This window comes from Aspergillus undulatus (assembly GCF_047715775.1).
Source record: "Aspergillus undulatus strain CBS 261.88 unplaced genomic scaffold BDV17scaffold_63, whole genome shotgun sequence".
NCBI lineage: Eukaryota > Fungi > Ascomycota > Eurotiomycetes > Eurotiales > Aspergillaceae > Aspergillus > Aspergillus undulatus.
Window position 1 is genome coordinate 70340 of NW_027396667.1, and position 12012 is coordinate 82351.

The 12012-nt window shown below is 51.7% G+C and overlaps 4 protein-coding genes across 4 annotated transcripts; 1 reads left to right on the forward strand and 3 right to left on the reverse strand.

The window, feature by feature from the left end:
- Positions 1–131: 131 nt before the first annotated feature.
- BDV17DRAFT_204600 (H(+)-transporting V1 sector ATPase subunit E) lies at positions 132–1311 on the reverse strand. Its single transcript, XM_073755320.1, has 3 exons — positions 1045–1311; positions 472–983; positions 132–409 (listed from the first exon to the last, which is right to left on the reverse strand). The coding sequence occupies exons 1-3, from the start codon at positions 1075–1077 to the stop codon at positions 259–261; spliced, it is 696 nt and encodes a 231-aa protein (XP_073611578.1). The 5' UTR covers positions 1078–1311; the 3' UTR covers positions 132–258.
- A 28-nt stretch (positions 1312–1339) lies between these two features.
- BDV17DRAFT_204837 (DUF803 domain protein) lies at positions 1340–3927 on the forward strand. The gene is made up of 4 exons (XM_073755323.1): positions 1340–1656; positions 1723–1860; positions 1915–2007; positions 2061–3927. The coding sequence occupies exons 1-4, from the start codon at positions 1615–1617 to the stop codon at positions 3582–3584; spliced, it is 1797 nt and encodes a 598-aa protein (XP_073611579.1). The 5' UTR covers positions 1340–1614; the 3' UTR covers positions 3585–3927.
- Positions 3928–4721: 794 nt separating this feature from the next.
- Positions 4722–5631, reverse strand: BDV17DRAFT_284451 (MADS-box domain-containing protein; the record flags this gene model as incomplete). The annotated part of the gene is made up of 3 exons (XM_073760536.1): positions 4722–5015; positions 5086–5220; positions 5386–5631. 3 exons carry the CDS (start codon positions 5629–5631, stop codon positions 4722–4724), a joined length of 675 nt encoding a protein of 224 aa, XP_073611580.1.
- A 2201-nt stretch (positions 5632–7832) lies between these two features.
- gfsA (glycosyltransferase family 31 protein) lies at positions 7833–10220 on the reverse strand. Its single transcript, XM_073755322.1, has 2 exons — positions 9783–10220; positions 7833–9712 (listed from the first exon to the last, which is right to left on the reverse strand). The coding sequence occupies exon 2, from the start codon at positions 9529–9531 to the stop codon at positions 7918–7920; it is 1614 nt and encodes a 537-aa protein (XP_073611581.1). The 5' UTR covers positions 9532–9712; positions 9783–10220; the 3' UTR covers positions 7833–7917.
- Positions 10221–12012: the final 1792 nt, after the last annotated feature.

Consider the following 12012-nt stretch of genomic DNA (forward strand, 5'->3'; position numbering starts at 1 on the left):
ATCATTTCGAGTTGATATTGAGCAAGATTAGATACCCCTTGAGAGCATAATCATGATGTCTGGAGATACATTCAACAAACATGCCGGCAAAGGCCTTGTAGATGTAGAAACCGTCGAATATAGTTTATGCAGCAGTACTTCCCCTCGAATGGTCTTGGAACTCAATAAAGTAGATGGAAATTTACATAGAGACAAAGCTGGAACTAAACAGACACGCTGACTTAGAATTCAGAACTAGAACGACATAAGGATGGCGATCTAGTCGTGGAACCGCCGGTTAACGTTCTTGCCGAAGAGCGTCTCCCTCACGACAGGGAGAGCATCGATCTCAAGTAGCCGCAGTCGCTCCTCGAAGGTGTTGTTGATTTCGATCTTGCCATTTCCACCGATGATGACCACGCCGCCGGCGCTGAGGAGAAGTATTAGTAAGACATAACTGTGGAGTGACGATAGAGAGCAGCTAGGACTTACTTATCATCTGGCAGCGACTCCTCCTCGTCCAAGTTGATCTTGACCTCTTTACCAACTGCCTTTCTGAAGTCCTTCTCAGCGTCCCCGAAAGCTTTCTTCACAGCATCCTTATCCTTGTTTCTCGCGCGAACAGTGACGTTCGCCTCGTTCAGAGCATAGAGACCCTCCAAAATCAAGCTCTTCAGCACAGCCTGGTATTTCTTGGCGTCCTTTGCGGCGATGCCCGAGATTTGGCCACGGGCTTGCTGGAACAGCTCGTCGAGTAGCTCCTGGCGGGCGGAGAGGACACGGAGACGGGTGCGGTTGGAAAGAGTAGAGCGGGTGATCTGTTGGGACATGGCGGCCTGCTTGAACTTCTTCTCGTACTGGGTATCGATGGCGGCGGTCTCCTGGCGGACGAGCTTTGACTTCTCGATGGCGAACTCCTCATCGGCCTTCAGCTGAATCTCGCGACCTTTTTCGAGAGCTTCCTGCCGGATGAAGGCAGTCATCTTGCGGAGTTCACCCGCCACCTGGTTGAGGTTGTTTGAGCTTAGGTGTACCATTGTTTTAAGTTCATGGGGCTGATCGTACCTGATCGTCGGGGAGAGCATGACTTTGCGACATCTTGCCTTGACGTGGTAGACCGCGGCTGTATCTAAGATTGGGGGTAAAGAAGGACAGGAACCGAAAGCTGGTCGCGGGAGCTTGATCTGGGGGAGGTTGGACAGGTCAGCGTTGGGGTCCCGCAGCAGGGGCGGTAAGCATGTGGTAAGGTCAGAAGGGATCTGGTATGCGGGGGCAGCAGTCACCTAGACAAGTCTATCGTTCTGGTTTCGCCGTTTGTGGGAGGGAAAGCAGGAGGTATGATAGAGTTGAGGTCGGCGAGCAGATGGAGACGGAGGCTTCGCCTGTTTCGCTGACTTGGCGGGTTCGACCTCCAGACTTCCCGCAGCACCCATGAGATCACTCTTCCTCCCCATTCCCTTGGTCTTTCGCTCGCTATAATCTCTCTGCCTTTCTTTCCTTCAACTTCAAACCTCCAATATACTCTGAATATGGCCGCCGTTGTTCGATATACCTTTGTTCGCCCTGTCTAATGCTCTGCGGTGTCCGAGTCTAGCTCCTCCCCACTCTGCCACCAATGCATGCGGATACCCCGTGATGGGCAATCTCGGTGACCTGTCGCCCCAGGGGAGTGTCGCGGTACGTTATTCCCTGAATCCGGGCTCTTCAGAAATCTGCAAATACTGATGCGCATTCGTATCATAGATCGGGGTTTTGGTTGGGTTGATCTCGACCAGCCTGCAAGCGATCGGACTGACCCTCCAGCGCAAGTCGCATATCCTCGAAGATGAGAAACATCCATACGAGCTGCGGAGGCCTCCCTACAAGCGGCGGAGATGGCAGGTACGCATGACTAGGCAGTAAATCCAACCATAACATCGCGCTGATTTCCTGCAGCTGGGAATGTTGATGTTTGTTGTTTCGAACATCGTCGGAAGTACAATCCAGATCACCACACTTCCGCTCCCTGTGCTCTCAACCCTTCAAGCAGTCAGTTAACCCAATGCTTCAGTTGCCGAACTTAGCTAAGCGTTCTCCCACAGTCTGGACTCGTCTTCAATACCATCTTCGCTACATTGATCCTCGGAGAAGCGTTCACTCGATACTCTCTAATCGGTACTGTCTTGGTATGCGCCGGCGCGGTGCTCATAGCGGTCTTTGGTGCAATCGGAGAGCCAGCGCATACTCTTGATCAGCTTCTGAAGCTGCTTCGCGGTCGGAGCTTTATCGTCTGGATAGCAGGAACGGTGGTGCTGTCATTGGTAATTTTCACCGGCTCGAAACTCCTAAAAGCTGTCACCTCGCCTCGTTCGAAAGCTTTTACGCTCCGCGCTTCATACACACCACGTTTAACTCTATCGCACACCCGTGTTCGGCTCATACGTGGGTTATGTTACGGGCTGATAAGTGGCATCCTCTCCGCACATTCGCTACTTCTCGCCAAATCAGCCGTGGAGCTACTGGTCCGGACAATCGTGGATCGCCACAATCAATTCAACCGCTGGCAGTCATGGGTGATCTTACTCTCGATGATTGGACTTGCTCTCTTGCAATTGTACTACCTTCATCGGGGTTTAAAGCTTTGCAGCACCAGCATCCTCTACCCGTTCGTCTTTTGCATATACAACATCATCGCGATCCTAGACGGCCTAATATACTTCCGCCAGATGTCCCAACTTTCCAGACTCCATGCCGGGCTCATCGCCCTGGGCACAATCGTTCTTCTTGCGGGCGTCCTCTGTCTTTCATGGCGATTAGAAGACGTTGACAGCCATGCAACCGTCGTAGGGCCATCCCAAGCCACTATCGGGCCCGGAATGGCCGCTATCGACGAAGGCGCCGAAGCTCCTCTCAGACTAGAATTAGAGGACGAGGAAAACCAAGTCGGAGAACGAGAACCCTTACTCCACCCGTCAAATATATCCCGCCAACGAGCGCCTAGCCTCCCTCTATACTCAACAATGTCCAAGCGAACCTCCTCCTCCAACATGGACCCAGCCTCTATCTGGGCTGAACTAGATGACTCTGACGTCGAGACAACGGCCCAGGCCGGTAATGGTGCGCGGTCACCCCTCCTCGCACGCTTCTCCGTCGACCCCATCAACAACCGCCCGCGAAGCAAGAGTAGCGCTCTCCGCGTCTCGTCCGGGGCAGGGCCAGGCTGGAGCCCCCGGCGCCTCTATCAATCCGTCCACGAGGGCAATAATAATCAGCGCCGAACATCTCTCTCAGGCTCTGGGCCCGAAGGCCGCCTCTTGCTTCCGAAGCGGCAGACCGCTACCTACGGTTACGGGTCCACCTCGGACTCCCACTCCACGTACATCCCGCCAGATTCGGACCACCCACACGGCCCTCGCCAGCAGAGCGAAACAATACCAGCCCGTCTCCTCGCTGGCTCGAGGAGCGCTCTGGGCGCCTGGAGATCAGGCATCCAGTATCTAGCCCGCCTTACGGGGACGAGATCATCGCCAGGACGGGGTAGTCAAGGCGAGGGGAGACTGCCGGAGCGGGAACCACTCGACCCTGAAGCGAACCCTATCGGCCATGTGTCGGGCCAGGGCCAATGACGTCCCATTACGCGACATCCTATCTTATCCAATTCCTTATACCCATATACGTGCCTAACTAGGCAGTTTCCGTCTTGTTATGAATAGGAAAGAATATGTACAGTAGCAGCAATTTATTATATCTCTTTGGCTTTCCGGCTGCCTTTTGTCGTATTTTTGTGCTTTACCTACTTCTACGTTAGAGCCAGCTTGTACGCTTAAGAGCAGATTGGCATACTGGGAGCATGATAGCTGGCTCAGGGAGTTGATCAGATAGAATACCATATGTATTTCTCGACAGGCTGATCTGTAAGAATAATCAAGGAAAGTCCAATTTTCTCCATACCATACATGACGTGATTATCATATCGGACACAAACAGAGCCCTACCTCTCTCCAAAAGTGTCTCCTGCTTCCTGAGCTGAGATTGTTCACTTGCCCGCAAGCCAGTATGTGATGAAGGTAGACAATCAGCTTGGAAGAAAGGCATCACTCATCGCGAAGGGGAAATCAAAAGAACATGAGAGAACATATAGGGTAAGAAACATGAGGCACAATAAACCGCAAATTATTGAATCAGACAGACAACCACGTTCGCCAGTAAGTAATTGAAGATCAATAGAAATGGAAAACCACCAGAAACACCGCATCTTCCCCCTCGTCTAGGAAATGATTATGAGGTGATGGACATCAAGATCAAATAAGAATGTCGAGATCCAGGTCAAGGTTGCTCAAAGCTGCATCGATCAACCACCATCTCCTACGCTCATATTTCTTTCTCTATTTTTCTTTTCTGGATTTTTTTTTGGATTCATTTTCTCGAAGGGCAAAGAGGGGGGAGGAGGCGATGTCATTAAACAGACTGAATAGCGAGGAAAACGAGGCATTGCCTATACCGAAATCGATAATCGGCGTCCTGTGACAATCAGAACCAGAAGGCTCAAAATATACACAGGATATGAGAGAAAGGTTCTTGTCTTGCATGGGTCAATGGTATACAACGAAGACCGGGGTTTAAGTAGGACAATCGTCTGGAAACGAATTCGCTGGGTATCAAGAGGAAGCCAACAGAGTTGCGCAGTCACGCGACGGGAAGCTCAGAAGACTGCAACGCAGTAACCAAGGCTTCTTATCTCTGAACGGCTGTACATGTGCCTATTAGGCAGTAGGTTGATGCTGGGTCGGCATCCGGTTGCCGACGGGCATTCCAGGGTACTGCCCACCAGCCTGCTGTTGCTGTTGCTGCTGCTGCTGCTGGAGATTTTGGTAATAGGCCATTTGCTGCTGTTGCTCGTTTGTCATATAAGCGGGGTGCATGCCGCCTGGCCGGGGGACGTTCGACTGCTGAGCATTGACGTTGCTGTGGCTCACGTCTTCCGGTGCCTCAGTTGGGACCTCGGGAACGTCGACGCCATTCTCGTTGGTAGTGGGATCAGGGGCATTGAGGCAGGCCTACGGGTTCAGGGGTATCAGTCTCGTGCGGAGTAATCGGCGCGAGCAATGGGCCGTGAACAAGTCTCACCTGAATGAGGTTCTTTCCTTCAGGTTTCGTGACCAATGGCTGCAGCTTGGGGGTTGTGAAAGTATAGACGAGACCGGTCTCGGACACGACCAGGAGGAGCACTTGCGTGCCTGTGAGGACGGAGAGTTCGTATGCCTGCGACGCGACCGCATGGAATTGTCAGTGGGCGTTCAAATTAACTTGACATTAAACATAAGGCGACGAGGTAATGGACGAGACGAGGACCGATAGAGTGTGGATATACCATGCACGTAAGTGCTAAAGGCAAAGGGTTCGTGGTCGTGACGCGGAGGTACGCACCTTCTTCATGATACCCGCCTTCCGCTTGGAGAACGTAATGTGGCGACGCGACTTATCCTGGATGAACTTGATCTCAATCTTTCTGCGCTCGCGACCGGGCTTGTCCTCATCATCGTCATCATCATCGGCGCTCATACGAGAACGCTTGGTACCGCGGTTGTCGGGGGCGCCGTTACCGGCGGCCTGCTGCAGGTCGTCCTGAGTGGGCGAAGGGTTCTCCTCACCAACGGCGGTGATGTCGGCCATAATGGAAATAGAGAGACGCGGCGACGAGAAGAATTGCTCAGATCGAGTGGTCAAAGAGAAAAGGGAAGGATCTGGGGGTCCTGAAGGTGAACGCCCAAAGAGGAATGATGCTTTTGAGGGGAAGGGAAGATGACCAAATCGAGTAACGCGTTTGGCTTCGCAGGGTTTGGGTTCAGAGGACGAGAGAGAAGAGGGAACGGCGAGGAGCTGGGAAGTTGTTCGAAGAAGGCAAAGTGCCGGTGCAGAGAGGAAGGCGGTGGCTCACGTGCACCTAGTGCTGTTACCGTACCGTACGCCCCACCTCCTGCTTCAAAGGCTCACTTCACTTTTTCCAACTCCAAATTTCTTTCTCTCTCAATTCAAGCTCACTTACTCGTCAGATCCAAGGTATCTAAATACTAAGTTCCTGTTCTCCGGCAATTGGATGCGCTATTCCTCGCTTTTTGCAGGTTGAGCAAGAAACAAGGGACTGTATGCGCTACAAGAATGTGGACGGACAGAGTTTGTCCAGACCATCGTGCGGAGACAAAACCTCCTTGGCAAAGCTCATTATTGGATGACTCATGGTGAGGCACTGGGAGACTGCTCCCCACCTGTACCGCGTAAGATTACCGGTAGAGCGATACTCATCCTTCGAGTCCATTCAGGCCCAGGTCCTGATCAGTCCGCCAGTCGCTCCAGGAGTCAAAGACATCTATGAGATGTGATTCCCAGCTCTTGTCTGAGAGTACAAAGACACGATCACCATTCCTTCTCAGGAGAGTTGATGGAGCCGGATGGCTGATATTCTCACCGATCCACCGCCAGCCAGTCCACAATGATCAGAGCCAGCATGTACACTGTGGAGTCTAGCATTCCAACCTCCTCGAGTCCGCGACTCGGAACCATGCATCTTGACTCTGGTCTCATAAACGAACAGAGATGATCAGTGGATAATACCAAAGTAATGCAGGACAACGCATCTCAAACACAACGGCTGATTGCTGGGACTGAAGTACCTTGCTCAAGAGTGTTCAGTCCGAGCTTCTCAGGGCCTCTCGCATAATGGAGCTGGCCAGCTGCGAGATGGACGACAACAGCGAGCACAAAGTACTCCACACTTTGTGGTCAACGAGCAAACAGGACTTGAATAGACGGGGACGTTGGATATGGCGAATTCAGCCACGCAGTACCCATGAATGAACGAACCCTGACAATCCATGCTAACTATAGGATATAGACAGCGATAGTCCATCCAATAATTCAGCCATGTCAATATCCGCCAATAAGGCCGCGTATTAAGCAGCCCTGCATACACCAGCACAGCAGCATCGCACGAGATATTATTCCTACAGTAGACCCTCGTGCGAAAACTGCTGTATTAGAGTCAGCTTGGCCTGGTCGACGGATGATATCAACAGCTTATACGAGACTGTCTGGGTTAAGTTTAATTGGCAATCAACGCCTTTTGGGTTCTGGGCTATGAAGGCTCGCTCTATCAGGACCAAGAAATTCTTAAGATGAGCTTGGCCATCTCTGCATTTTGGATTGCGAGGTGCGAGTCAACTGTTTTTGTCTGATTGGGAGCTTTCTTCTTGCTCTCCTGGAGAAGAAGTCTTCCACATCAGCTGGTTTACCTATTATATTGAGTAGGTGAAACACCGTCCACGTTGACGATCTTACTCTGCTGCTCCGCACCGCATGTCTCCCGTCGGCCTTTGCACGGATGTCAGCGCATCCATGTCGTCAACGCTAAACATGAAACACCAGGCTGAAACAATTAACGCTACAAAACTGTCAAGGAAGATGAGGATAATTTAGTTACAGTTCTCATATTAGCTAGCTATAATAATAACGGTATCCTGACTATAATAAAACTCTAAACTTAACTCATCATATTCTCGGGTAATGACACGCGCCAAAGACCAAGGAAGCAAAATTCTATTTTTACATATGCATCGAGGAAAGCAAAGCCCTTCCTCCCGAGAAGTAACGGCAGAGACACAGAAAGGTCGCTTGTGAGTAATGTTGTTTCAGAGAATACTTGACTGCGCCATCTTATTTCGCCAACGCCGAGTAAGAGTCGATTGAAAATGTGCGTGTCCAACTTCGGTAGTGGTTCGAAGCGGGCAAGCATCCATTTCCTGCCACTTCGTATATGTCGTCCGTCTTCGTTGGTAGAAAAGAGGAAAGGAAAGATATCAAGGAGAAAAAAGAGGTGCAATGAATGTAAATAATGTGCAAGAAGTGAAGGTCCTCACAGATCTCAAGGACCGGCCTTGATATCATGCCATAGAGCGAAGGAGTTTAGTGAATGTTGACACCAAAATCCCTGACACCAGCACCACCACCACCCTTTGGGCCAAGCCACACAATCTCGATAACACTGTGCCCCTCATCTTCCTCACGCACATACCACTGGTGAACGTTGTCGCCGACGACATACGCCTCCCGCAGAAGCCATCTATCCTTGATGACACCTTCCTGGTCACGTGGACGAAGAGGGCCAAGGCGGGCTTCGTAACCACGAGGGTCCTCCTCCCATGTCTTCTCGGCGTGGTCGAAGTTGATTGCGTCGTCGGGTGTGTTCTCATCGTATGTGTACTTGACTAGTGAGTATCCGTTGGTGAGAACCCAGAATGTTCGAAGAGTCTTTCCAGTAGCGTTGTTGACGATTTCTTCTTGGTCAAAGACCCAGCGGCGGAGAATGGAACGGCGACCAGCAGCGGCGGCAGCAGAAGTCATCTTCACTACGTCCTTGCTGTACCAACTGTTCCAGTGGTGAAGAGACTCGATCTTGCGGCCGGATTCGTAGACACCGTCGACTTCGCCCTTCATGTCCATCTGGTAGAGCGATGGCCAGAGAGTCAGGGAAGTCTCACCGAATCGTTGAATACACTGCCCGAGCTTCTGGTCACCGGGCTGTTCACCCCAGGACTGGCACTCATCGTAGTAATATTCGAGGGTGTCGAGAAGAGGCTTGGACACGAACACTCCGGCTCCTCCGAAAGCAATGTGGCCAAAAGTATCAACCTGCCAGCTGGCTTCAGAAAGCGCACCAATGTAGTGCTTCTTGGTAACGTCGAATAGATTCAGCTTGTGAGCGAGAGTCGGCAAGGAGAGGAAGAAAGTGTCGTCATCGATGAAGCTGACCCACTTGGTTTGAGGGCGCTTAGTGCGGATAACTTCAGCGAAAGCCTGTACAAGACCGAAATATCGCGCAGTGAACTCAAGAGGAGACTTAATCAACATCAGGTCCAGGCCACGGTTGCGGAAGTAGGTCTCCTGTTTGGCGATGTCGTCTTCGGAGTTTGGCACGAGAACAATGATACCAGCCTTGGTGTTTCCATAGGAGTAAAGCAGAGAAGGGAGCAGACGGTCCAAGCGATCCGCAGATGTGGCTAAGCCAAACAGAATCTTGTCGGTCTCGTCAATGTCATGGTCGGCGGCAACATCGACATCAATGACCGATGGGCAGGCCATGGCATCTTCCTTGTTGGATGGAGAGATAACCATGCCACGCTCCAGAACAGTAGTGGGCGGCAGAACAGGGACATTGATATCTTCGAGTGACTTGAACTCGGTCTTTGGAGGCTGGAAGTTGGGGCGGAAGTAGGCACGGGTGTAGTTCTTGCGGAGAAGCCACTCGTTGAAGGGGAGAGGAGGCTGGATGCTAGGGTCCACGTCACACAGTTTCGTGTTTGTGTTTGTGGTGGGCGGGGTCGGTTGGAGCTGGATTTGCGGAGTACCAGTCGAGGTGACCTGATTGACAGGGTGCTTGAACCGCATGAGCGCTTCGCGATCGTAGCGGTCGATGCACCAAAAGAAAAGCCCTATTGAGAGCAAAGCAATGAGGGGGAAGATTGTTTTCAATCGGAAAGTCGGCATCTTGCTGGGAGGATTATAGCTGTTCTTCAACATGGGAAAGAAAATAAGTTATTGAGTACCGGTGTAGTCGAAGAAAAGGCGTCAAACTCCGCGGTATCGAGAAAACATCGACCGGATAGAGAAGAAACGGCTCCGAAGAGAATATATGAGGACTTGGGGTTCAAAAGAGTGAATATGGCAAACGAGTTCACCAAAGAGGACTATCAACGAAGGACTGGCGGCGTCGAGATTTGTTGTGAATTCACGGTTGATCCTGTGAAGTCAATAAGTCGAGCCGCGCGGACTGAAGCGAAATTCCAGGGGCAAGCGCAGGTGAGCAACTGGACGTACGCCCAGGGCGTTCGGAGGCAATTAGGTTGAGTGGGAAAAGCGGACTGAAGATGTTGCAAGCCTCGAGTCTGAAGTGAGAGGGAAAAGAAAGGGGAGGAGGGGTGGGAAAGTAAACGAGAGAAGTGGAAAAGGGAAGGCTGATGAGGGTGGAAGTGGACAGTGGCAGGAGACGCTGAAAAGGCGATCGCAACGAATTGGCACGGGGCGGGTAAACTGCCAGTGGGGATCTGCAAACTACCGCCGTAATTAATTACAGGCCACCACAACTTCAATCAATTGTCCGCAATCAATATCAATCTTCAATGTCAAGCAGATCGGAATAAGCAATTTTCAATACTGTTTGCACACAACTCTTTCTCTCGCTTCGTTCTGATGTATCTTTATCGTATCCGACCCTGCTTGTGCTGCAGCCAGCAGTTGCCTCTACAATCTGCGATGCCGATCATGGACAGAAGAATGTTGTGAAGTGGGTGCAAAACAGCCCCAACTCACCGGGTCAAGAAGATGTATTTTTCATCTGGACCCTGCCAAGTTGCCGTCGCTGGAGACCTGTGTCCTTCAGACGACATGATATTGGGATTTGAACCCTTCGAGGACACACAGTATGTTGTCACTACGGAGCACGGGCGACGAGGCCACGCCGATCCCAGTAGAGTGCGGTTGGACCAACCAGGCGGCTGACGATATCAGAAAGGTTGGTCTGATATCGCCTGTCCGGAGTCTACTTCGAGTACATTACTACTAGCAGAACCCGCAGGGCTGCACGAGTCGAAAGGTTCTACATCAACACGGAGAATATGGAAAGAAAAGCAACCCCAGTCTGATTTCTCCATTCAAGCAGCTGCTGGGCTGGGCATTTTTCCGCCCATAAGAGAGCTGAACAGAGATATCAAAGTTCTCCAAGGCCTGCATACGTCTTTCGAATATGTCGCCGTTTCTCACTCGAGTTTCAAACCGGTGACCGTCTGCCCTGAGAACTGCAAACGGTGCTTAAATTACGCCGCTTCCGTTTTACGTTACGGAAAGCGGTCGAGGCCAGACAATCGCCTTTATTGTCTGTGGCTGACCGCTGACAGGTTCCAGGGCAGTGGCGGCTTTTTCTATTTCTGTTTCCGTATTATCAAGATGAGGCGACTTTTCGACGATATGGTTGATGCCTGAAAAGCTTCGACGCAGATTGAGTACCGTATATTCCGCAGTCAAACGAAAATAACGCATTTGGGATTTGGGCAAGCTGGTGCTGTTGGTGCGACCCTTTCAAAAATTTGATGCGATTCTTGAAGAGCAATCGATCAGCGCGGCCTCCCGCCGGTTGGACCAGTCAGCGCAGCGCGTCTGTGGCAGCTTCCTCTGGCTCGGTCGTTAGCCCCACGGGCCGCGTGTCCCATGCATGGCGTCTCTCCTGAGACATCGCCTGCCGAAACGCTGCTGACCATGGCGCGTCGCCATCACAGGATCTGGTTCTGTCCTGTCTCCTTCCAAGCTTTGGCCCGTGGACCAGATGTCGCAAGCTCTATCTGACTCCCGGAGGAAGGAGTCACCAACCGGCCTCCGGGAGATGAGGTGAATTTACTCCGTCGGCTTGTTCAACTACTACTTACGGTGTACCGGTTTCGCGCTTCTGCATCGGACGCTGTGCCACTGCTCACAAAGAGTAGAGTCAATCGTCACGGATACCTGCTGCATTTGACCAACCTCTCTTCCAAGCATATGGATCACCCGTTCTCCATAGTCTGGTCGTCTCGTCAGCCTTAGATCTTCCAGGCAGTGTTCCTGTGTTCTTGATGTCGCTTCCAGCAGTGGAGGGTGATCTGCACGGTTCAGCTGTAGACGCGCAAGACAGTCGACAGCGGCGATCAAATAATGTCCACCGAAGCCCATACGTGACTTTGGTCCTCGCTTGCGCATGCAAAATGTCTGCAACAAGCTATTAATATGGACATGACGGCTTTCCCTGACAGTGCAAAGCACAGATGCCTGCTCCAACACGGGCCTGCGGGTATGAGGGCGGAGTATCTATACAACCCCACTATCCCAGACAAGACCTCGAGGCGATACGTGGATGTGATCAAGCAGCTGCAGAACCCAGGCGCGGGCCAAGCCGACATCAACAGAGCGCCTCTGTGTCAACTTTCAACCTTGATGGCTCCCCCGTTGCACTAATCTCACTGACAGGGGGAAGGG

Bases quoted from the DNA above. Each gene is read 5' to 3' on its own strand.
- BDV17DRAFT_204600 (XM_073755320.1), bottom strand. From the start codon at position 1,077: ATGTCGCAAAGTCATGCTCTCCCCGACGATCAG. The intron at 984-1,044 runs GTACGATCAGCC...AACCTCAACCAG, and splicing joins ATGCTCTCCCCGACGATCAG to GTGGCGGGTGAACTCCGCAA. The intron at 410-471 runs GTAAGTCCTAGC...ACTTCTCCTCAG, and splicing joins GAGTCGCTGCCAGATGATAA to CGCCGGCGGCGTGGTCATCA.
- BDV17DRAFT_204837 (XM_073755323.1), top strand. From the start codon at position 1,615: ATGGGCAATCTCGGTGACCTGTCGCCCCAGGGGAGTGTCGCG. The intron at 1,861-1,914 runs GTACGCATGACT...GATTTCCTGCAG, and splicing joins ACAAGCGGCGGAGATGGCAG to CTGGGAATGTTGATGTTTGT. The intron at 2,008-2,060 runs GTCAGTTAACCC...GTTCTCCCACAG, and splicing joins TGCTCTCAACCCTTCAAGCA to TCTGGACTCGTCTTCAATAC.
- gfsA (XM_073755322.1), bottom strand. From the start codon at position 9,531: ATGTTGAAGAACAGCTATAATCCTCCCAGCAAGATGCCGACTTTCCGA.